General features: G+C 37.1%; 1 protein-coding gene across 2 annotated transcripts; it reads right to left on the bottom strand.

Moving 5' to 3' along the window:
* Window positions 1-2,300: 2,300 nt before the first annotated feature.
* LOC145979964 (kxDL motif-containing protein CG10681) lies at window positions 2,301-23,455 on the bottom strand. 2 transcript variants are annotated; one of them, XR_014440820.1, is made up of 4 exons: window positions 23,287-23,455; window positions 8,791-8,990; window positions 3,217-3,538; window positions 2,301-2,998 (listed from the first exon to the last, which is right to left on the bottom strand). XR_014440820.1 is itself a non-coding variant. In XM_083112903.1 (3 exons), exons 1-3 carry the CDS (start codon window positions 23,427-23,429, stop codon window positions 3,294-3,296), a joined length of 588 nt encoding a protein of 195 aa, XP_082969029.1. In that variant the 5' UTR covers window positions 23,430-23,453; the 3' UTR covers window positions 2,303-3,293. The 2 variants fall into 2 exon arrangements, 1 of the variants encoding a protein (XP_082969029.1); XM_083112903.1 differs by having other exon boundaries at window positions 2,303-3,538; window positions 23,287-23,453.
* Window positions 23,456-26,170: the final 2,715 nt, after the last annotated feature.

Below are 26,170 nucleotides of genomic sequence, written 5' to 3'. Positions count from 1 at the left end.
AAAAGCCCGACGTGATGGGAAAAATGGATGCCATTTGCATGATCAGCATTCAAAATACTTCCATAATGACCTATTGATTTGGAAAAAAACAAAATTTTTCTTGTATAAATTTATTTTCTTGAGTTCTGTAATAGGTATAAGGCTAGACTCTACTTTACATCCTTATTACCTTTTGGTGGTAACCGATGGGAGTTAACAACACTGCAGGCTTGTCTTTGTGCCCTCATTGTGAATGTGTGTGCTTTGCTCATTTGCATTCTGTGTGTGTATGGTGCATGAAGAAGAACAGGTTCCAAAAACTTGTAGATAGTGTAAAATACGTTTATCCCCAGTAATAATTTAGTGCATCGTTCAAAACAGTGCTTGCAGTGCTCTTCGGGTAAGTACCTATTTCTTTTTACACTTTCTGTTCACGATAGCCCCACCAACCACTCATGGGTAGCCCACGAACCATTCACGTTAGCCCCACAAACCATTCAAGTTAGCTCCAAAAACCATGCACGGGTAGCCCCACGAACCATTCACGGGGACGAGGTATGCCTATGAGGTTAGGTTAGGCTCCATTAGCACTCATTTCACCCCTAAAAATTTCTTCAGTACGTTCAATTACGCATATCCGGACAACATCGGTTTTTATCGATTTCCTCCTCCAGGTAATTTTTCCTTGCTTTGGGATTTACGTTGTTGAATTCCTTATACAATAAGCTTTCCAACGATATATGACATGTATTCCTTAGGAAAAGGAAGTAAAGTAGAGTCTTAGGTGTAATGCAATGGCGAATATCAGAATTTTGATTGTGAAATTGTGAAAAATCCTGACGTGATGGGAAAAAATGGATGTTATTTTTGTGTCAGCATTCAAAATACTTCCTGAAAAACCTACTGATTTGAAAATATTCGAACTTTTATCTAAAAATGTCGACCAGTGTAATTTTTATAATCTTTTTAAATAACTGAGCTAGTGATCGTTGCTTATGTACACTCTTGTTGAGATAAAGTGGCACACATTTAAACTGTACACTTTATGTGAACAGGAGTGTACATGTAATGCCATTTCCACATGCTAGAAGAATGTACATGGACACCATGTATACATGATGCATACTGTGTAAAAAAAATTCTAACTTTTGTAGCTTGTTACTTGTACATTCTAAGGCTATTTCCATGTTTTGCATAATATTCAACTAAATCTATGAAATATTCAAGTTGTTATGGCATTTATCTGAAATAATTTGGAAACTGAATACATAATGTTGATATAATGAAGGACTCTACTCTTGTCTAAATTTTTGTCAGCACTTATGCAATATGGCTTTCGTTACAATCACAAATTCTATGACAAGGAATCCCCAATTTCACATCTCTTTCATAGTACACAATTTTTTTTTTTTTACAAAACAAGCATGCAGTGTTACATTCTTTTGAAATTGAAATCTAGTTTCAATAATTATCTTGATTGAAACTTAAGTGTGTGCACATATTTTCTGAGTTATCCTCATGCATCTTTCAATGAGTTGATGTGAATAAGTATGTAATTTTGACTGTAATTCTTTAATAAGGCGGAAAGAAATATATAATGGAATATTCAATTGCAAAATTATTAATTAATGTAAAGGGTGTTTTTTTAAGAGTGATAGAATTTTCGATAGGGATAGCTGTCATTTGTTTTGTTTTGATGACATGTTGTTTTGTCATTTCATATCAGTGAGCATTAGCAAATGATCATGGAAAGACTGACGCCGCAACAACGTTTACAAATTGTGGAAATATATTTCCAAAATCAATGTTCTGTTCGCCAAACGTATAGAGCACTTCGGAAATATCGGTGCTGTCGGTGAATTGGCCTCACAAGATCATGGGACCTAACGCCACTGGATTATTTTCTTTGGGATATCTAAAGTCTCTGGTTTATGCTGATAAACCAGCAACAATTGATGCTTTGGAAGCCAACATAACTCGTGTTATTAACGACACACGTCCCCAATTACTTGAAAAAGTGTAATATAATTAAGCCTTGTTTCCATATTGAAACCAATAAGTTGCTGACCAAGGCAGTTTATTAAGGTAAAAACACTTAACACGTAACGTTTCGACCCTGTATCAGGGTCTTCCTCAGACGAAGAACTAAACTAACTTTTTTTTTTTTTTTTTTTTTTTTTTTTTTTTTTTTTTTTTTTTTTAGTTTAGTTCTTCGTCTGAGGAAGACCCTGATACAGGGTCGAAACGTTACGTGTTAAGTGTTTTTACCTTAATAAACTGCCTTGGTCAGCAACTTATTGGTTTGAAAAAGTGGTTCAAAATTGGACTGATCGAATCCGGTTCATCACAGCTAGTCGTGGTGGACATATGTCAGAAATTATTTTCAAAAAGTAAATGTCAAACTTATCTTTCAAATGAAAACACAATTGGCTTCAAACTTATTTTTTTGTGTTTTATTTCAATTCAAAGTTCTATCACTCTAAAAAAACACCCTATACAAAGTTTATACACATGCATACATCTTATAGCCTACCTAATGTTTTTATTCAAAATATAAGATTCTTTTTATATATATATATCATGTATCATGTTGAAACTAGTCATATCTACCTAACACAAAATCTCATCACAGCTTTAATATAACATGACTAGTAATTGTGACATACACAATAATACCAACGAGTGGCACTTCATTACAAGGTGTAAAAATGCATGGCCAAACTATGTGAAAGAAATATGAGCACTATATGTTAACATTATCACAGAATTGTGGTCCTAATAAATTTCTACATAGGCCTTTTTAATGTAAAAGTTTGGTCAGTCAAAATAAGGCTATATATTTATATTTTGACTACAAATTTTAAATGTGAGTTTCCACTGGAGATGGATTCTCTTTTATGTAGAGGGACAGATTTGTCTTCATAAGATTCCAGGTGAAAGTTCATCTTGGAGAAAATATTTTAACTAAATTGAATTATTCAGTTTCATTAGAATTAGTAACCAGGAATGGTAGAAATTTCTGAAAGAAGAAATTGATGATAAGTTCATCATGAGCCAATCAGGAGATCCGAGATTCACAACACTAACGATGTGATCAATAAACACAATTTAAAACTTACACGTAAACTATACATCTTTAAAAACATGTAACAAACAGCTAGATTAAACGGATCTTCCAATAAACATACAAACACTTAATACACATTAGATGCAACTCCCTGAGAATCTTTTACTTACACAACCTTTGGTACCATCCGCCACAACACCTACAACAATTTCTTTGGTTTGATTATGGTTGGGCGACACAATTTGTATCATCCAGTATCGGACGTGCAAGGAGAAGAGTCATTGTTGCTATTCCCATTCGCACTGTCACCTGACGACGAGCTGCCTCTTGTCAGGTGAGAGTTAGGCATGTCTTCTTCACCTTCATTCTCATCTTTCTTGTCTTCCTCTTTCAAATTACCGGGGCCATCTTCTCCATGATTGGTGCTTTCATTCTTCGAAGATTCTTCCTCTTCCTCATTGGTTTCTTCAAGTGCAACCTGGTTACTGGCAGCTGTAAAAATAATTATTATTTCGATTTCTGTCACCCAATGGTCCCATGCACTATATCAACATACAAACAATGAAAGTGTAACTATTATTTACCAAATTTGCACATATATACTTTAGCAGATGCCTTAGGACAGCCGCACACCAGATCCAACACGTGACACAATGCGATGAAACACAACACAAGTCAATTTGTTGGCTAAAATCTGATAGCAGAATTCATCCATGTCCGCAGTAGGTCTAGATCAGTCTTTTGTTATTTATTTATTTATTTACTCAAGAGTTTCAGATACAGTCTTATTTGGCCATTTTACACTGAAACAACATAAAGTAGTAACACAAGATAACAAAAGATAAAAACAATAACAAGATGGGATAGATTTACATGTTCTTGGTCAGTAATATACAAAAATTACGTTCTGGAAGGAAAATATCTACATTCAGGGGAAGTTTGTTGTAGATTTCTAGGAGCCTGTAAAACAAGGAGCATTGTGCAATGGATAGCCTAGTGGTTGGGTTGTGGAAGAGTTGCAGGTTGCGCATTTGCTTTTGGGGTACCCTAAGTGTGAATTTACTGATTACGAGATCTGTTCTGATTTTGCCATTTATTATCTTGTATAAAAATTTCATGTCAGCTAGATCACGACGAAAGGATGGAGTGTGAATATTCAGAGCAGCCATGGTGTCTGATTTGGATACATGTCGAAAGGAAGGTATTCTATGGCAAACAATTGCAAGAAAGAAACTGAGAACAGAATCTATTCTGGTGAGATTGGTTTTTGAGGCCATTGTCCAAATTGGGGAACAGTATTCAAGGATGGGCGAGATGAAAGATTTAAAGAATAAAGCAAGAGAAGATGGGTTTTGAATTTCGCTAAATCTGTATAGAAGACTGAGAAGGCGCATGGCTTTTTTAGTGGTAGCTATATGATAATTAAAAGTGAGTTTTTCATCCATTATAATACCTAGGTCTTTTTGGGTGGAAATGTTTTGGATTGGATTGTTGTCAATAGAATAAGTAGACAGCACTTTGTTCTTTTTTAGGGAATAAGTAAGGAAAGAGCATTTCTGAGGGTTTAGTTCTAAATTCCACTGACGACATCACTTAACAAGTTCTGTGAGAGCATTTTGAAGAATCATCATGTCATGATGCGATGAGATCTCCTTAAAGAGTTTACAGTCATCCGCAAACAAAAGTATATTGATAGGGAGGGAGGACAGTTTTTCAGGGAGGTCATCCATGTACAGAAGGAATAGGAGCGGCCCTAAGGCAGTCCCCTGGGGAACTCCAGACAAAACGGGAAGAAAGTTAGAAGAGGTACCTGAAAGAACAACACGTTGTTCACGCTCATGGAGATAGTCCTGGAGTAAAGAGAGAAATTTGCCATGGATGATAATTTATGATTAATTTTGTCAAAGGCTTTCGAAATGTCCAAATATATAGTGTCAAGTTGGGAGTTATTATCAATAGCTCTGGCAGCATGCGAAAGTAAGAAGGAAATATTTGTTAGGCAAGAACTGCCTGGAAGAAAACCATGTTGTGCTGTGTTGATATGTGGTGACGTAACCTGAAGTAACTTGTTTTTGATGATTTTTCACAAATAATTGATAGTGGTGATAGAAGTGAGATTGGTCTATAGGATTTTACACATTTTTTATCTCTAGTTTTGTGAATGGGCACAATGTTGGCCCGTTTGAAGTTTTTCGGAAACACACCCTTAGAGAAACATTTGTTGAGTAAGGAAGACAGAGGAAGAGCCAAGGAGTCGGCCGTTTTACGTAGGAATATTGTGGGGATTTCATCTGGACCTAGGGACCGGTGGAGGGGCAATGAAGCAAGAAAATATTTTACTTCCTCGGGGGATGTTTTGATTGAAGATAGTGTGTGAGGACAGACAGCATTTAAGTGGGGGAGCTTTTCGCCATAGGTGGTGTGTGTGTGTGGGGAGGGGGGGGGGGGTTGGTTCTGCTTGACGGATTCCTGGTCTTTCTTCATGGTAGGCAGGTGCGTTGTGATGTCAAGTGAGGCATGGTCAGAAGTTAGATTTTTTTCCTGTAGTTACCTGCATATTAGGCAGGGTTGCCAGTACATAGTCAAGGTTGCTGTCACCACATGTTTTATGCAAGTTGAACTGGTTTAACCCTATTCCGTGAATGAACGTATCAATAAACCACTGATCATTTTGGCAGTTTATAGTTCCCGTATTTGGGCTTTCCCAATTGATGGACAGGTTGAAATCACTAAATAACATAATATCACCACTTGTCATTGCTGCTAATACCGAATCCCTGCAGGCTTCAAGGATGGAAATAGGAGAGTTCTTATGTGGGCGATAATACGATCCAATTAGCAGTTTTTTGTTGTTTCTTTTGAAAATTGAGTTCTATCCAAATAATTTCACAGTCCTTGATTAGGTCTCTTCGTATTTTACAATTCCATTTAACATTAACGCAGATCATCACTCCTCCACCACGACGACTTGCACATTGAAATGCTTTAAAAATGGAAATTCACTATCCATCACCGTGTCGTTTAGCCACGTTTCAGTGAAAACTAAGCAGTCATATTTCAGTAGCTCGCTTAAGTGAATGTCACAGTCAGAAAGTTTGTTTTTAATACTTTGCACGTTCTGGTAATATACGGAAAAAACAGCATCATTTCCTTGGGAGGGTCCCTGGTTGACATGGATGTCACCGCACAAGAGCACGAGGCACAAGAGGTGAAAGTAACCAAGAGTGGATCGCTTACCTCGTGGTTGTTGGTCCTCGGACGTCCGTAGTCCCATCATGGCTGCGGTCAGGCCAGAAGTTCCAGCGGCCGGAAAAAGAAAGTTCCTATTTCCTATTTTCCACGTCTCCAATAATGAGCCACTGTTGACCATAGTTACTTCAGAGTTCTGACTCACACGTACGTGGTATTGAAAAACACAAATGCAGCAAAACACCAAGAAAATAAAACCACAATTTGCAGAGCGAAGAAACACGCTTTCAGTACTATCCGCCATCTTGTAACAATGTATTATAAGCATAACAGTTTACAGCAGAATTGAATATATTTCTAGCAAATAATAGGTTAGAAAATACAATATTAACCATTTAATATAAGATTCAATGTCTACATTTAATTACTGGCTTCAAGTTGTCCACGTTTCCGATCTGTGATTAGATGTCTGTTCCTGAAGTGAACGGATTGGTGGATGCATAGATTGTTTTGTCGCAAGCTGGTCCACGCAAGACCAAATTCCATGGGTTTCACTGTTTTGTCGCAAGGTAATGTGAGTCAAATGTTTCAGTGTGGAGCCTACCATAAGGGACTATGCTAAAACTTTACCTGAGGCGGTTTGCGACAAGAATGACTACTCATGTCGTGTCAGATCCGGTGTGTGGCTGGCCTTACTCATGTTTAGGTAGGAAATACAGTGGTGAATGCAATCCATTTGAGGATGGCTTTCGTTAGTGGAACGCAGTTTCTTATAGATTACTATTCCTACAAGTCTACTTTTTCTTTCTGCTCGCCATTATTGTGCGACTACACATATCCATACACCAAATTTCTTGTTTTGTAGTCAAGTTAGCTGTTTGAGTGGGGAAAAAGTGTTTCAATTCAGTGAAAAATGTGTTGAAACTTCATCATAAGAAACCCTGAGGGATTGAGAAATGAAACTTTGTACTAAAATACAAAAGCTAGCTTTTAGCTTAATTTCAGTTGCTTAAAGCATCAAATGCGATTAATTTGACCATCTAGAATACACAACTGTAAACTGAATCAAGTTAACAATTGTACTACAATTTTGAATTCATAATATGTTCAAAGATACAAAATATGGCTGCCATGCATCCAGAGATGCATCGAAGGGTGGGTGGGTTGTGGGGGTTAGAAAATTAATTTGTCCATAATTTTATAACTGGACAATTTCCAGTCTTTCTATAGTTTTCAAATTATAAGAATCAATATTTAGGATCTGCACTGCAGTATTCGTCAACAGTTGTACACCTTTTGCAGGACTTTCAATTCATTCCACATGAAGCCTCGTGATAGCATAGTGGTAATAAGTCACAGGTTCGATACCGGGTGCAGGCACTTAGTGGTTCGGATCCTACTTTAAACTGTATGTCCAGTCACAATTAGACTATATGTGGATAAAAGTGGAGTTTCACGACAATGCAATAGTGTTAACCATTCAATATCACACCTAACTATTTCTATTTTGGTTACTTTATGTTGCATTTCTACCTCTCGGGTTAATCGCAACAATGAGATGGTGATAAGACAAAGAGAATAATACATCCATGTCTGGTGAGAGTTCGAACCTGAGGCCTCTGGATTTGTAGCACATTTGATTGCACTCCATCTAAGTGGCGGATTCATATTCTTCATTTGTTGAACTCCTAACCCCCCCCCCCTAAAATTCCTGGTGCACCTATAGTTCAAAATAAAATTGTAACTCACAAGGAGAGGGCATGGCTTTGGAAATTGAGGATGGGACTTTGTATAGTGGTACGGTACCCTATAGGTATTGATATACCAAGTTAGTAGCGTGCACTAGCCAGTCATTTACGGGAAAGGTGCTTCAAAGTTTTCCATGTGTGCCTAACTTGAGCAACTGTTTATTATATTTTATTTAATAACAATTGATTTTTTTGAAATAAAAGCATATTTAAATTATGAGGGGAAAATACTCTTTTTTTAATGTTTCTTTTAATTTTTTTCATCATTCTACAAACATTTGCATATTACATTATCCATGTGCTCTTTTCAACAAAATATTATGTATAACAAAAGATATACATTCTCTTTGTGAATATGAGCCGGACCCTGTGATTGAGTGGTTAGCACATCCCGCTGCGACGCCAAGGGTCCCAGGTTCGAATCCCACTCGGGCTTGGTTGTTTGTGAATGTTCATTCATCAATTTCATCATTTCATTACTCATCCCCATCTTCGCAAATTAGCCAAGAGGCACAAAATGCGAAGTAAAATAAACTAAATCAATCAATCTTTGTATTTGAGAAAAAACACAAGAATACTATTCACAAGCTACGGGAAAAGGTTCTTCAAAGTGAGACTGTTATTTGGTTTCATGGTCACTGATTATTAAAATTAGGAATTTTCTTTTATGTAAAAAATGGATGCTATGGTAACTGGAAACAAAAGCAAATAATAACCTGGTAAATATATACACAAACCTTTTTAAAAAGGTAGAAATCACCTACATTAATAGGTACACTTTCTGAACAAAAAACATCATCATCATACCTTGAAATGCCTGAGGATACTGGTTTGATAGTTTACTTTTCAGGACTCGTATTCTCTTGAAAATATTGTCTAAATCCTTCTTCATTTCCAGCAATAAATGTGTGTGTTTTTTGAACTCGGTACTGGCATTTTTGAAGCGTCCTGCTGACAATGCATTACAGTTGATCAGCATTTCATTAGTCTTTTCAAACCGCTGCAGCCTATCACAAAGGAAAACATTATAATCAACACATGAATATTCAATAACAATCTTGCATTATTTAATATCAACTTTTGTTTGTTTTGACTGTTCACAATTATTGGGCTAACCTTTCACAGTTAAGTTCAAGAAGATAAAAGTGCACAAATCATTGCACACACCTTTTTTTTATGAGAGAAACTTCTTAAGCACTCAATTATATTAATAAATACTGGCAAAAGTTTTATTTAAAACAAACACAACATGCACCAAAGTACATTTGTAATAGTCTTTGGTGTGTCAGGAAATATCCTGACATATGTGTACAATAATGAAGCAACAGTACTTACATGATAATTATTTATAACAGGATCAACCAAGAATAAACCATTGATTCTGGATGAATTTTTTCATTAAGTGTCATAAATTATATGCAATTTAAAGAGATGAAAGGATCATTCATAAACATTCCATTGCATCTACCAGAGTTGTTTAGCTACACCAATAATAAGATATATCTGCTGTTCTCATCAGTTAAGAATAATAATAAGCAGGTGCTGGGGTAGTAAAAAATTAAAATAATTCAGGCCACACCTCCTTTTTCTCAGGAGCTCTCCCACCCCCCTCCCTGCACAAATACAAGCTAAGAAAACCACGAATCCAACCAAGATAAAGCTATACATTTTGAAATGTGACCTTAAAAAAATATTAATTACTGCAAGACTGGATTAAAAGTAATTAATTCTTGCACCCAGTGGCCTTCCTGAAAAAGGCTCAACTTGTAACAGCACGAATAACAACTATGCAATACATTCTAAAAGATAGGCAACTCTACCATACTGCTGCAGATTTTAAAATTTGCCTAGCAATAGTGCAAAAAAATATAATGCCACGTATATTATTCTGATTTAATGATACAGAAAACACATAGGAGTCATTCCATGCGAAATCAACACAGCCTTTGACCTGACCATCTCCGATTTTCATGAAATTTGGGGAGTTGAAACTATGCATGGCACTTAGTAACTATGAAAATTTTTAGTTTCGTTTGTCTTGTAATTGTTAAATTATTCAAGGTCAAAGTTAGCATAAATTGCCCTTTTTGAGCCCGCTTAGCTATACTAAATGTGCTGTAACTCCGGCCCTATTTTGCCTAGGAAGCTCAAATAAAGCTTATTGTACAGGGAATTGAACAAGCTTTCCAGTGATATATAACAAGCCTACCTTTGGATAAAAATATAATTTTGTCACGTGACCTTGACTTTTGACCTTGAATATCTCAAAACATGTCATCACCAAAAATCGTGAAAAAAATATACTTGGTCTCTCATTCCATACTATAAAACACACCAAAAAATCATTCTGGGACTGCAATGGGATCAGAAGATACAAAACAATATGTGTAACTATGTGACTGATAAAAGCCCCATTACATGAACTATAACGAGTCAAAAGTCCCTTAACACTCCCTACAAAATGTGAAGGAGTTATCCTGGGTATAATTGGTTATAAAAGAAATAGGTTAGGCACAGGGAGATCCCTAGCCGTGTGTGTCAAGCGCAGGTCCAGCATATTGTTGACCGCCATATTGAATTCAACGCAAAAATTTCAAAGGAAAGGGGGTGATGTGATATATCAAATCAGGCTAGAATTTCACAAGAAATGAAGTGACGAAGGTTTATCCAACATATATTTAACCAGCAAAAAGTTATACACATATCTTTCACTTACGATATATGCACATTATAATGTTGTCAATGTTCCTGTGAGCACACTTGTTGACGTCTCTCACACTCGCATAGAACATTTGGCAATGTAGCATGTGCAACATCGCAAGCAGCAACTATGCCTTCTCTCAGATGGTCAATATCAGGGACTTTTAGTGCATGCACCATTCTCTTCAAATGTTTCTGAAGGTAAAAGTCCTCCTAAGATGTTAGATCTGGGGAATGTGCAGGCCTTTTAATAGATCCCCTTGTGCCCATCAATCTACCTAGAAAATTACCATGAAGAAATTGCAAAAATGTCCACATAGTGTGGTCACACACTGTCCTGTTTCAAAACTCTCGAAAAGTGCCATATCCCATAAGCAAGGGTGAAAAAACCTGTTCACTTAACCAAGAAGCCCTCACCATTTAAGGTTCCGTTGTTGAATATGGACCAACCATTTCCGTTCGCCATACATTATACCACATAATTAGCTTACCAGCAACAACCATTCGACTGAGCAAATCACAGGTATTGCATATTATTTTTATTAACTTCACCGTGAACATAAAAATTAGCCTCGTCACTGAAGAATTTTTCATTCCAAAGGAAGTGTCACGTAATTGTTTGAGATACTTTTCCCAATATTCTTCACTATTCAACTATTTGGTGAATGTAGCTGATTAAAATCATATGCAATGGTGCGTATACTTCTTTCTCTCCCAAGATGTCAGCGTGATCTCGATGAGTTCCTAACACGTTAGGAGCATTCCAATGCTTTGTTTTTAACACCTCGAAAAGGAGAAAATGGTTACAAGCATGCAGTAATAAATTTTTGCTGGTTAAATATATATTGGATAAACCTTCGTCACTTCATTTCTTGTGAAATTCTAGCCTGATTTGATATATCACATCACCCCCTTTCCTTTGAAATTTTTGCGTTGAATTCAATATGGCGGTCAACTATATGCCGGATCTGCGCTTGACACACACGGCTAGGGATCTCCCTGTGCCTAACCTATTTCTTTTATGACCAATTATACCCAGGATAACTCCTTTACATTTTGCAGGGAGTGTTAAGGGACATTTGACTCTTCATAGTTCATGTAATGGGGCTTTTATCAGTCACATAGTTACACATATTATTTTGTATCTTCTGATCCCATTGCAGTCCCAGAATGATTTTTTGGTGTGTTTTAGAGTATGGTATGAGGGACCAAATATATTTTTTTCACGATTTTTGGTGATGACATGTCAAAAGTCAAGGTCATGTGACAAAATTATATTTTTATCCAAAGGTAGGTTTGTTATATATCACTGGAAAGCTTATTCAATTCCCTGTACAATAAGCTTTATTTGAGCCTCCTAGGCAAAATAGTGGCGGAGTTACAGCACATTTAGTATAGCTAATCGGGCTCAAAAAGGGCAATTTCTGCAAACTTTGACCTTATATAATTTAACAATTACAAGACACACGAGACTAAAAATTTTCATAGTTACTAAGTTCTATGCATAGTTTCAACTCCCCAAATTTCATGAAAATCGGAGATTGTCAGGTTAAAAATTGCACATATCTGTGTTGATTTGGCATGGAATGACTCATAGGCTACTGTACTTATTATTTTAAAAATAAAAGCCAATGAAAATTTCCATAAGTGAATTCTATTTAATAAAAAAAAAAAGAATAAATGGCCCAAGTTCCTTTTATTTTATTGTAAATCCATCATGCTACGAATGCAATTTTTACATGGTTCGATTTTGATGTATGTCTGTTAACACATACTGCGGAGTTTTAGCGATCACTTAATATTTTGTTCAATATATGCTTTCGTGGTTAGGTTAGGCAGGTTATGTTTGGTTCCCACAGCATTAAAATAAAGTCCCTAAATGCATTCTACTAAGTTTCCGATTTACTTCTACCGTGCGTCCATTTCGATCTTCAGCCGAGAGATCGGGAGAAGCATGGCGGGCGGCGCTGATGGAGATGCCGACATTTGCGGCCTGTAATGCCAGCTTATTTTTATGGACATATGCAGACATTTATATAAATATTGCAAAACGAGCACTAACATGTGTTATAAGATTGATTTGATTTTGATTTTAAAATTTTGGGTGCGTCAGCACTAAGGCTATTTTGCACCCGTCACACTATACGGGGTCCAGCTCCTTACCGTTTCACATAACAACTCTAACGTTGCTTAATTAAAATCATAAAATATTAAAATGTTCTGATTTTTGTTAAAAGCCGAGGCTGCAAAGAACACTCAGCACAAATAAGGACAAAACACAGGACAACACAAACAAAATTATACTGGCCATGGGGCCAGTCGCCAGAGCCTCATTAGTCTTCAGTCCATGGTGTACTGACGTGGAAGTGAGGTTGACATTTGGGTGTACTATGTGGAAGGTCACCCCTTACACCCCATGTGTTATAAGAGTTGTTCAAACTGATATCCACCAAGTGCCAAGTGTGTAGATTTTCAGGGAGAATACGTTGAACAGCCTGAAACTTTCGTGCCTGTAGCTAAAGACCTTCTGGGTCGGGCTGAGAACTTATCAGCCCCCCTCGTAACGTGAACCTTGAGGCTGGCATTCCAATCCTCTTACTGACACAACACAAGTACACACTGCAATAACACAAACAAGTAACGGCAAGTAACCAATAATAACACTCTTGCGCAAAGTACGAAATTAACATGCTCTTAGTTTACATCTGCTCGCCACTATATTCACAGCTCTGTCGCGAAGGAACAAAAAACTCGAGCTCTGAGATTTCGGATTGCAAGGAAGCTCACGAAAACCATTCACTTTTAACGGTTTAGTATGCAGCGTAATCTTGATACAGTGTTGCACATTCAAAACCTCCAAACGATCCCCATTGACACAAAACTCTTTGAAGGATATAAACTTAAGCAGGACGTTACTGGTCAAAACTATGATTAAAATGTTTTATTATCTGTGGCTCTTTACATTGTTTTTTAAAGCGTATTTTTTGTGTATATAAGGGCAGAACTTGGATGAATTACAGATGATAAATTATAACACAGGTTAGTGCTCGTTTTGCAATATTTATATAAATGTCTGCATGTCCATAAAAATAAGCGGGCATTACAGGCCGCAAATGTCGGCATCTCCGCCAGCACCGCCCGCCACGCTTCTCCCGATCTCTCGGCTGAAGATCGAAATGGACGCACTGTACATTCATACCCACGCTTCTACAATATTTACTGTTGCTTGTTCAATGGAGAATATCTTGTCCATGAGAAGTGCGTAAGGGAATTTTAAAGTTTTTTTTTTTCAACATAAATAACTTTTTTTCAAGTCCAAACAGTGCTCATTACTTTAAGGAAGGTTCAAATTTCGTGTGACAATGACTTCCAAAATTCTACGATAATTAGGGTTTGTGCTAGGAGAAATCATACAACAAACGGAACCGTTACCGAATAAATTGTAAGAACTGCATTATTCACATTCTTTCCGACCTCCAAATTCATAACGCATTTAATCAAAATAAAATTGCACTCCATGCATAGTCTTATAAAACAACTTTTGTGATTGTTAACTATCAATTTTACAATTTGTTTTTCTCATTACAAGTACGGGTCCATGACTATAGAGAGTAAAGTGAACAGACTTCTTGCAAAAAAGGCTAGCAGTAAGTAGCATGCTTAATGCACGAGACAATGCACAAATTTCATCTTCTTTGATTCATTTGGTTGAACTAAAAAAAATCATTATAGCTATAAGTTTTTCAATAAGACATTTTTTATTTTGTGTATTGATTAAAATTTTCCAATTTCCAGTCCGGCTTGCTTCTTTCTTATCTCAAATTGTTTATGTTTTCGGCTGTCAGCTAATTGGGCCTGTCACAGCTACACCTGAGTGGTGGTGCTGCCACCTGTGGGTTCTCAGGTGCACCCTTGTTTTCTGTCAGCGTTCCAACTCCCTTCTGGATCCCTCCACGCCCACAAGGCAGTGGGGGCAAACAATTTTATGGCAGTGTTTATTCGCCATGTCACAAAGCTGTCGATGGGTATCTGTGGTATTTGCTGAGTATGTCCATGCCACTGGATCCCCTCCACACCCTGATAGCCTTGCCACCTCGGTCCGGTACTGCTTAGGTTTCCCCTTATTCGCAGCTCTCCTTCATATCTGAGGGAGATTTCACTATCCACCACCTGTGACCTGTCCTGTAGCCGAGGCTCGCACTGAAGGGGCTTGACTTATATGCCGACCAAGCCAGAGGCAGGAAACGGTGAAGGATGATGATGATGTATTGCAGGGCGCGAAATTTCCGGTCGCCAGGTCGCCATTGGCGACCAAAAGTTTTGGGCTGGCGACTAAAATTTCGTTGTTTCAAATGTGTGTCAAACACGCCTCAAGACTTCACCTCTTGAGAGAAACGGCAGAAGTTATAGAAGAAATTCTAAAACTGAGTGATATCCACACTATTAGGTGGTTAGCCAGCAAAGAACGTGCAAAAAGAGCTCTCTTGCAATCATTGAAAGCTGTTGTGACCCATCTTGAACAGGTGGCCCATGAAAAGACAATGATGGCGCTAAAGCTAAGGATTTGCTGAAAAGTTTGAAGCAATTTAAATTTGTTAAGCTTCTGTACTTCCTTTTGGATTTCTACGGGAAATTGAACCCTTTAAGCGTGGCACTACAAAATAAGAATCTTTTGATTTCATCTCTGAAAATAAAAATTGAACACTGTATTTCAGTTTTGGCTGACCTGGAATCTAATGTTGGACCAAGCGAACAAGATTTCTTGGACCATGTATCCATTTCAGTGCAGAGTGTTCAGCAAGATTCCCCAACTTGCTCCAGATTTTGACATTTTGTGCTGTTCTACCAGTGAGCACAGCCTCATGTGAGGGAGGTTTCAGCTGTCACAACAAACTCAACACTACTTACAGGAACTCTCTGAAGACTGAGACACTGGATGATTTGCTCAGAGTTTCCGTAAACGGAACCCCCCTCCCCCATCCTCCCTGTCAGAGTTTGACCCAGCAGCTGCGATTAATAAGTGGTACTTCAGTGCAGAACGACAGCGCTACACAAACATTTTCATTATTTATCAATATAAAATAGTGGCGACCAAAGATTTTAGTCCGGCGACTAATTTCAAACTTGAAATTTCATGCCCTGATGTATTGAATAAAATCAAATTATTCTTCACTGCCATTTGCACAAAGTGTCATGTTGAGTTGTTCACTCATGATCTCCTCACCAAAAATTCTACATTTGAGTCCTTTAAATTTATTTAAAAAGTGTGCCCTTCCTCCTCATCATTGCAATGAGATAAAAGTGGCAGAAAATCTAGGTGTCTTATGCCCTGTAAATGCATATGGGGGAATGTAGAGGCAGCACTTCACATATTCACGATCTCGGCCATTTGTGGAGGTGATGTGATCAGCACGATGCTGCAACCGTCTTAACGCTTCCAGGATAGTCCTCAGGTACCAATTTTATTAGAGGCCAGGCGAATCATAGTCATTGCATGCAGGGATGCTGCTGGAAAAAAATTATTTCAAAGGAATCGAACCAAGTCTTCCAGATGGCAGTCAATGTCACACTGGTTCTCTAAAAGTGGCAGAAAAGCAACATAAAATGTACATAGTTTATTACCCTTTTTATTAGCATAAATATGGTGCACCGAAAGGCAAGATAAGGAAGAAGTTTATTCACAAAAGATTTTCCCCTGGAGTTGGTAGCTAACTGGATTTAATGCAGAGTAGTTCTTTCAGTGCTTTCTTAAATTATGAGCTCATTGTATTTCTATTTTTTGTTGTTTAGCGACACTTTTCTGCAACTTTTGCTTAATTGTGGTGAAATTATCTGCTCAGGATCACTTTAATAGACTTTCTCTTTTCTCTGAGAAATTCACATGGGTTAGTACCTTGGGAGAAAACCCTGATATTGCAGGAGTAACCAGAACAGTCCTAAACCCTCGGTTAGCATACCTGTGAGTGCAGCGCTCACACTGGGATATAGTTGTAAGTTTTGCATGCCCAGATAATGATATCACTTTCTGGTCTTGTCTAGCTGTATTTTGGAATATCTATGACCACATGACGCCAGTTATAGCTTGTGGGATTGTTCTCTGCCTTCGGTGACATGAAATTTTGACGACAGTCCGTGTTTTGTGAGCACCACGCAACCATTTTTTTCACGCATATTTTATTTGTGTGTGCACTGAATTCATGTTGCATCACTTTTTCTGATTTTATTTGACTTAATTCACTTATTACTGTCATTATTTCTGGCTACATGAACTTCGAAACCGGATTCTCGTTACGAATGAACTAGTTCCGAGCATTGTTTGATTCTCAGGGCACAGATGATAATGTTGTTGAGGAGTTATTGAAAATAAAAAATGAGAGCAACACGGATCAATCCACTTGTGAAGATGAGCCTATTTTTACTTGTTCTTTTCCCTCAATATATTGGGTGGGATGGAACTACGAAGGAGAATGTACATCTCTCTCGTCAACACGTAATAAATTATTGAATTTATTACTAATGTTGTGCAAATTAGTTAACATCAAAAACTAACTAACTAACTCTCTAGCCTTCCATCTGTCCCTATTCTGAGCAAGATCTATATACTCTTTTCCATCCCTACCGATTCCCGTTAGGTCCATCTCAACTTTATCCCTTCGTCTTGGCCTTCCTACAGGTCTCCTACCATCAGGTTTCCCAACAAGAATCCTGTAAACTCTTCTTTCCTCTCCCATTCGTGCCACATGGCCTGCCCACCTAAGTCTTCTTGATTTAACCTTTTGGATCCCAAGCGTCTCGAATGAGATACCTAAAAGTAAGCCTCACGGTCCCAAGTGTCTCGATCGAGACGCTGTGTCAAGGTCGTAGTTTTTACGTTATAACTTTTCTATTTTTGGCTAGAATTTCGATTTTTTTTTTAATATTGTTCCTAACACATGTATTTAACATAAATGTTTCTTGCACCTTTTTTTTCTTCATGAAAATCGAGGTGAAAAGGTGGGAAAAGGGACTTCTCTTTTGAGTCTCTTTTCAAGGAAAATATAAATTTCAAACATTTCAACAATTTTTTAAAATAATTTTTGGGGTTTTTCTCCCTTCCCCCTCCATATATATGCCAAATTTGCATAAATTTTGCATTTTGTGTTTTTTTTCGGGGGGGCGGGGGGAAACGCCATTTTTTTAAGAAAAGTGTTTTTGAGGGGATTTCCCCCCTTTCCCCTCCATATGTACGCCGAATGTGCATAAATTATATATCGTCTCAATCTGTGATTCATTCTGCGTACAACGGTATATCTCCAGGGCAAATAGTCTCTGAGCTAAAGTAATTTTAAGGTACCGCTGCATTTTGAATCTTGAATCAGTGGTGTGCCGACCATTCTTTTTGGGATGTACAACTCAAGTTACATTGGTCATATGATAATAATGCAAATATTTTTGTGTTCCTTACATGTCAGCGATCATTTCCATGTGCATGTCGACACTGTCATGTACTTTTTTCGAGGGGGCAGGAGGGGGGGCGAAACACAATTTTTTTAAAAAAAAAAAAGTATTTTCAGGGGATTTCCCCCTTTCCCCCTCCATATATACGCCGAATTTGCATAAATTTTATATAGTCTGAATCTCTGGTTCATTCCGCGTACAACGGTATATCACTCATCTCTCTAGGGCAATTAGATTCCGATCTACACTCATTTAATTGAAACTCTGCATTTTGCTCAAAATCGGCTTGGGACTGTGAGGCTTACTTGTGAAAATGACCTTGGGACTCAAAAGGTTAATCATTCTAATAATATCTGGACATGAATACAAATTATGTAGTTCTAAATTATATAACCTTCTCCACTCACCTGTCTCCTCATCCCTTTTAGATCCAAATATTTTCCTAAGCATCTTAATTTCAAAAACTCTCAATTTATGTTCCTCTTTCAATGTACGGGACCAAGTTTCGCATCCATATACTAATAATACAGGCAAAATTACTGTTTTGTATATTTTAACTTTTAGTTTCCTAGATATTAAACGAGAAGACAAAAGTTTATGAAGAGAGAAGTAACATGCATTTCCTGAATTAAGCCTGCTTTTTATTTCCTCTTTAATATAATTTTCATTTGTTAATATTACTCCTAAGTACTTGAATTTGGAAACTGGTTCAAACGAGTTGTTATCAATAATTAGATTTTGATTATTACCTAACACTTGGTTTTGGCCTGTAAGCATATATTTAGTTTCCTCTTTGCTAACTTCCTGCTTTGAAAAATATTTTTTTAGCATTATTCTTAATTGTATTTATATCATCCCCTAATAAGTCTACATCATATGCTAACAACTGAGTCACACCGTTTAATTTTAACATCAAAAGTAAATTTAAAATAAAATTATAAAAAGTTGTTTTCCGTGATAAATTGTCTCATATTAGGTAATCGGTAATATTGCAATAAAATAATATAATTTTGTTATTATGTAATAAATAAAATAACATGCAAGGGATATATGTTAGGCAATATATATTTATACACTATTTGTAATGTGATAAATCTAAAACAATATTTGAAAAATGCCAAAAAAAAACATTATTACATTCATATGGGAGCGCCATGGTCACACATATACCAACGGACGGTTAACGTCTGATATATGTACACCCAACCTATGTAACTTGTGTTGTGAATGAATTTCATGATTTTTCAATATTCTTTACATTGACTTCAGTGTACAATGATTTAAATCTGACAGTCTCAAAATAATGGAAATCGTTGTTTATACTATGAAATTTGGGAATGCATCCTACAAAACTTGAAAGTATACTCAAATTTTTTCTTTGTCCCAAGAGTAATCACACTGTTGTGGAACATTGGTAATTAAAGCAACTGGCAGTTTTCAGAATTCCCATCCAAACGTATAAAGGCAGTTTTAATTACCAAGCACTTCTGCCACCTTTACAGTAATTTTCTAGGCAGCTTTGATAATTTGTTTTTAATGTTCTGGCTGTTGCTGTGGTATACTCAGTGTTGAAGTGAAAATTGTTAGGCGGTGGTGGTATGGGGGATATGTTTGCTAGGATTCTCCTATCTTGGAAGATGGTATCCCCAACATCAAGCAATGAATCATTGTTCTCCCAAAGATATACGTTTGCTTTCTTTCTTTTAAACTTTCTTAAAATAACAAGTAATGTCTGCTGATGTTGGCAAATGTTCAATACCCACATTCGATTCCTAGTTCCTGCACGTTCATACCACCACTTTAGACTGTGGATCCCATCAAGATGTGTTTGCATGTGCATTAAGTGTACATCAACAAAATTAGTCATTTTTTTAAAATCTTACTGGTTCTCGCGAATGAGTAAAATGCACTAAAATAAAAGACTTCGCACCACTTATTACCGAAATCTTTGTTACAGAACATGGCAAGAATTTACAATACCGGACCCTTCTGTAATTTCTATGCTACTGCTTATACTCACGAAATAATTAGTCGCGATGATTTATCTGAGGTTAACATGTTGGGGTGAGGTGTAGAAATTGTTCATTAACGTGTAGAAGTTGTAAAATAAGCTTTTCTATTCTCGCAATGATTCTCCGTATACAAGTATGGAAACCATATTTGTTTATATGAACAATTGTCTACAGCGTTGCCACACTGTTTATTTCATACTTGGAGAGCATGGATTGTGTAAGAATGCCGGAAGAGAACAGTAAAAAAGTTGTTGATTACAAGTAAGTTTGGCAACAATGCATCAATCGAAAAATTGTAGGATACAAAAATGGCATCTTCGATGATGAACGTTTGCCGTTAAAGTGCTAAGAAAATAAGACTTTTTATCGGTTCGTTATCACAATTAGCGCAAAACCATTCACAGATAACCCCACTGACCATTCTCGGTTAGGTTAAGTTAGGTTAGGCAAACATAGTTAAAATTTGGGGTCGTAAAACCATGCACGGGTAGCTCCACAAACCACTGACTGATAGCCCCACTAACCATTCACGGTAAGGTTAGGTTAGGCAATCATAGTTAAAATTTGGGGTCGTAGTAATGTCAGGAAGGTATATTTCGTTTTTTAAGTATTGGAAACACAAAATCTTCTGGTAAATAATGAGCAATCGTGCATGTTTGTTCCAATCACGGACCACTCAATTTCGCTTATTTTGCAATTTCTACACGTGACCCCCGAATGTTAACTTCAAATTCGTTATTAGGAGGCCTCGGAAACAGTTCGGTATATCGAAGACACATTTCTTCATTTTTACAGAAGAAACTACTTACGGAAATGAGTTTCTCTAAGGTTTCCAACGTTCGTCGAGGTATTTTCTTTCATCGTGGAGTCTATTTGACCGGGAAATCATATATTTTTCAAGAGAAATATCTCACCGACACACAATTGCCATTGCTTCCCTACGTGAACCAGATGCTGCATATGCTTGATGATGTAACCCCCTGTCAGTGTTTCCAACAACCCCCCCCCCCTTTTAACTATGCTTGCCTTGCCTAACCTAACCTTATCGGAATGGTTCGTGGGGCTATCCATCAGCTACCCGTGCATAATATACAAGTTGCACATGTGACGAACAGGATAGTAGGTATTTTTCGGTGAATAATGTTGGAATCACTGCATACCCACTACGGTAGTCAAGTTTTACCAGCCATATTGTGTGTTAAGGAAGTGAAAAAAGGGATAACAAAAATTACTCTCTATGTGAAAAATTGTGTTTGTTTTCGTGTAAAAAGCATAATGGCACCTTGAACGGTAAATGTTTAGGTACTACTTTACTATACTGGAGACACCTATCAATGATTTATTTTGCAATTTTTTACATTGCTAACGTACTATTCTGCATTGCGGAACATTTCTTTAGGTGAAATAATGAATTTCTAATGAAAATAATGTATATTTCTTACATTAACGAGTACTTACTCTCGTTCCTTATTTACCACAAACCATCCACGGGTAGCCCCAAAAACCATTGACGTTAGCCCAAAAATTCACGATAGCACCACGAACCATCACGGGGACGAGGTATGCCTACTAGGTTAGGTTAGGTTCCATTAGCACTCCTTTCGTTCAATTTAGCATATACGGACAACATCGGCTTGTAGCAGCAGCAATAATGCGTATTGTGCTCTTGTGCAGAAAAAAATGGCGGCAGCAGTAATAGCACGTCGGAAATAGATTTTTGTAGAAAACCATGGTACTTGTTTACTATCCGTCGGACAGATTTCTTCATTTCTACAGAAGAAACTACTTACCGTAATATGTTCCTGTAGTATTGTCTAACATCGGGAAGGTGTTTTGTGTGAAATTCAGGTAAGTTTTCCGTATCCTGGAAACGGATTTCTTCAAATTTAAAAGTTTGGGGCTCATTTCGGGGCAGGTGACTTCGGCCCAATTTCTAACAAAAATTTATAAAAATTTCGGTAACACTTTACTATACCGGAGACGGATTTCTTCAAATTTACAGGAGAAAGTACTTACACAAATAATTTTCTGTAGCGTTGTTGATGTTCGGGAATGTAGTTTTGATCTATTTTAATGCGAATGCATGTGGTTTTCTACGAAAATCTATTTCCGATGCGCTATTGCCGCTGCCGCCACGGTGTTGTCCATATATGCTAAATTGAACGAAAGGAGTGCTAATGGAACCTAACCTAACAGGCCTAACCTAACCTAGTAGGCATACCTCGTCCCCTTGATGGTTCGTGGGGCTAACATGAATTTTTGGGCTATCGTGAATTTTTGGGCTAACGTCAATGATTTTTGGGGCTACCCGTGGATGGTTTGTGGGAAATAAGGAACAACAGTAAGTACTCGTTAATGTCAGAAATAGACATTATTTTCGTTATAAATTCATTATTTCACCTAAAGAAATGTTCCGCAATGCAGAAGAGTCCGTTAGCAATGTAAAAAATTACAAAATAAATCATTGATAGGTGTCTCTGGTATAGTAAAGTAGTACCAAAATTTCAAACGGAAAATATTTTTTTTGTTTAAATTTCGCACCGATTCCGAGATGGATAGCCCCAAAATCCATTCAAGGAATGTTCCGCGAAGCTGATAGGTAAGTACGAATGTCAAAAATTGACGAAAACTCAGAAGCTATAGGTGTCCGACGGATAGTAAACAAGTACCCCTTGAACTATGTTCCGCAATACACAATTGGTAAGTACGAACAAAATAACCGATTTTAATGTGTCTCCGATCTATGAAACTGGTACCAGAGGTCTCAATTAGCGAGTATGCGAAATATTACAAAACTCGGGGAGGGGTCCGCTATAATAAATTCGCTCCGAGAACATATTTACGTAGCTAAATAAATACATGCTTTTATTTTCAAGAGGTCAGACATCGCCCGCACTTCATTCTCGAAGGTGTACCCTTATACCGTGAACTCTCCCCGCCTCCTTGATAATATACGTTAAGTTCATTCCACAATTTAACACATTTTTCATGAACTTATCTCATGGTTATGTGTAAATAATGAATGTGGGCATTTTTATTACCACATTTTCATGTGGTAGTTTCTATTTTGACAACCACTGCCAAGGAAGTAAGGTCTCGATGAAATTCATGCAAGACTTTATGTACCAAAATTAAAATACAGCAAGTAGCTTACATTTGCTTCTGTGCTCGAATCATTGCCTCTACATCTTGTTGGTTGACAATACCAGCCAAACCTTGAATGAAAACTTCAGGAGCAGTGTAGTTTTGAAAACATTCTATGCTTCCCAAATCACTTTCTGGTGTGCTTTCCGCCATGATGAAACAAAATATAATCGTGTAGCGCGCAAGCGTCCTTCTTCTGCTTGCAACGGTTGCTATGGTAATATCCCGAGCGTAGATGTTTCCCTTCACAGGTGAAAAATCAGTTGCAAAAAAATACCAAATACGTATCTGAATTAATGAGTATACTTCTAGTAACCTTGACTTAATGTAAAGTACTAACTGGATTATTTTAAATCGCCTATTATCCATATTTTTCTGAATAATAATGACGAGATTCCTGATTGGAGAGGTTGGATACCTTGTAATCAATCAACAATGCCCGTATCCAGGAGTTATTTGAGAGGAAGGCAGATCTGAAAATGTGGAACAAGGAGAAGATCCGAAATGATGTTGGATTGATTGAATTAGGTTATTTTACGTCGCTTTTCCGCCACTTTTTGTTAATCGTGACGATGAAATTGATGAAATGGGGCACTCACAAAGAACACCCATGCCCAAGCCGTGATTCAAACCTGGGACCCCTGATGTCATACCACGGTGTGATAACCATTCCACCACGATGCTTGGTGAAATGCTGTTGGAGTATTAGATGTGACCACAAATGCTGTGGTGCCTCCCTGATCCCGGTTGAGACATGTATAGTGGTTTAAAATTGTAGGTCCAGTTCCGATTAGCCTTACTGTGCATAAAGTGTACTTGAAACACCAGCTCAATCACAAATGCTATGGTAGTATTACAGCTAGAGTTAAACGTGCAATTGTAGAGTTGCAATATTATGGTCTAAAGTAACGGAAAAAAATCAACTCACCTATAGCTTGGTGCTTATTGTTTACATGCAGTTTTTGAGAAGTATTCGAATAGTACTCTTTTCTGCAGATTAACAACATTTCAAAATGAACTTTAATTTTCTTATACCAGGAACATTGAAATCCTGATAATTCCATGCTTAAAAAAATAATATATTTATAAATTAGCAATGATTACTAAAATAAAAAAATGTCTAAATGTGAGTTAACAAGAAGCGAGATATTCCCGCATCACTACCAGTGGCGTGCCCAGGATTTTCGAAAGGGAAGGGTTATGTACACCTTTTTCTGGTAGTCAACGCTCATTTCGCCATTTTTTCCTACCTCTGATGTTCTTTTTTTAGGAGTACTGAGCCAAAGGGGCTGGTTATAACCCCCACCAAGCCCCCTTGGGCACTCCACTACAGTTTGAAGGAGGTTGGGACAGGATTTATATAAAGAATAAAGACGTCCCCCATTGGGACGTCTGGTAGCCTTGCACCAATGGTTATAAGACTAAAATTACTCAATATTGCAGACTTCTAGAGCTTGCCTCTTCACAACAAACCCATTTATTTGAAGAAAATAGAAACTCTTCCAAAATGTAGAAAATAATATATATATATATATAAAAATAATACGCCATATTATTTTTCGCAGGTTTTATGGGTTCACATTAAAATATTTGATAGTTCGAGACCCCTCCCTTCGGAAAGGGCCTGTATTAAATGAGTTCAATTTTACGGTTTTAGTTTTCACTTTAAACTGTTGATCCAATCCGAATGAAGAGACCAGGATGGGAACGCACAACTGGCAGTGCACTTATCAGAAAATGAACTTCTAAATTATGCGAGCAACTTCGCAGTGATTCACGACGTTGCTATTTTCATTCCAGAAAACAACTATTATAGTTTATTTCTTTTCCTGATTTATTTACTGCTTGTTTGATCTTCCTCTCTGCAGAACTCACACTTTCGGAACTTAAGTTAATAAAAATTATCTGCGGAATAGTTCAGTGGGATCCATGAGTAATGCCGTGCAAATTGTCCATCACCATGTTCGTGCACTTATTTGACCCAATAAGAGCTTCAAGAATTAAAAGAAAACTCAAAACAAGCTGTTGACAACTTCTGCACCAGCATACTTAAAAATCCATCGCTTAAAAACATATAGGATGCAAGAGAAAAATTATTGAAAATAGTCATGGACAATTTGCACGGGAATACTCATGGACCCCACTGTACATCTCAGCAAATATTAACGAACATATCCGTTTTGAACATTGGGCACAGGGAAACGAAACGGCTAAACGTTGAACACAGTTGAACATCAGCAGTTTGCTGATGCCAAAGCAAACAAGCAAAAGTTTTAATTTTTTGCAATTAATTATTATGTACTGAATGTATTATTGTTACTTATTTGTTGAATCTTGACTTCTCGATATGTGTTAAATACATATTCTTGAGTTGTTTTAATGTGAAATGCATAGTTTTTCAGTAAACATCAGCCACACAATTTTCTTCCGAGTTCTAATCTGCTTTCTTAATTTAAACAGGGGCTTAAAAACATAAGCACCATTTTGTATTGAATTTATCATTGTAATTCGGACCTCATTGCTAAAAAAATACTATGAATAGGGTAATGGTTGGGGAGCAGTGATGTGCCGTAGACTATAAGTTTACGTCTACATGCGTTGTCTACACGTAATCTACGCGTAGATTACATTGGGTTGTAGTTTACATAGACTACGTAGACAATCTAAAGTGCATTAAAATTAATTTGCAAGGGTTTCATGAAAGGAAAGTGACATTTTAAACTATATTGGTTCGTAACGAAATGAAAATAACCCTATTTACAACAAAATCTCTTTTCTCTTCTATTATCAACTATGGAAGAAGATAAATAGTATGCAAAAAACAACAACAGATGGCAATCATGAGGCAACAATAGTCTTTTCCCCATAAAGCACTAGAATATTTCCTATATTAG

This window comes from Lepisma saccharinum, chromosome 27, assembly GCF_977018435.1.
Source record: "Lepisma saccharinum chromosome 27, izLepSacc3.1, whole genome shotgun sequence".
NCBI lineage: Eukaryota > Metazoa > Arthropoda > Insecta > Zygentoma > Lepismatidae > Lepisma > Lepisma saccharinum.
Note: the sequence above shows the minus strand (reverse complement) of the source record. Positions and strands in the feature narration are given on the sequence as shown.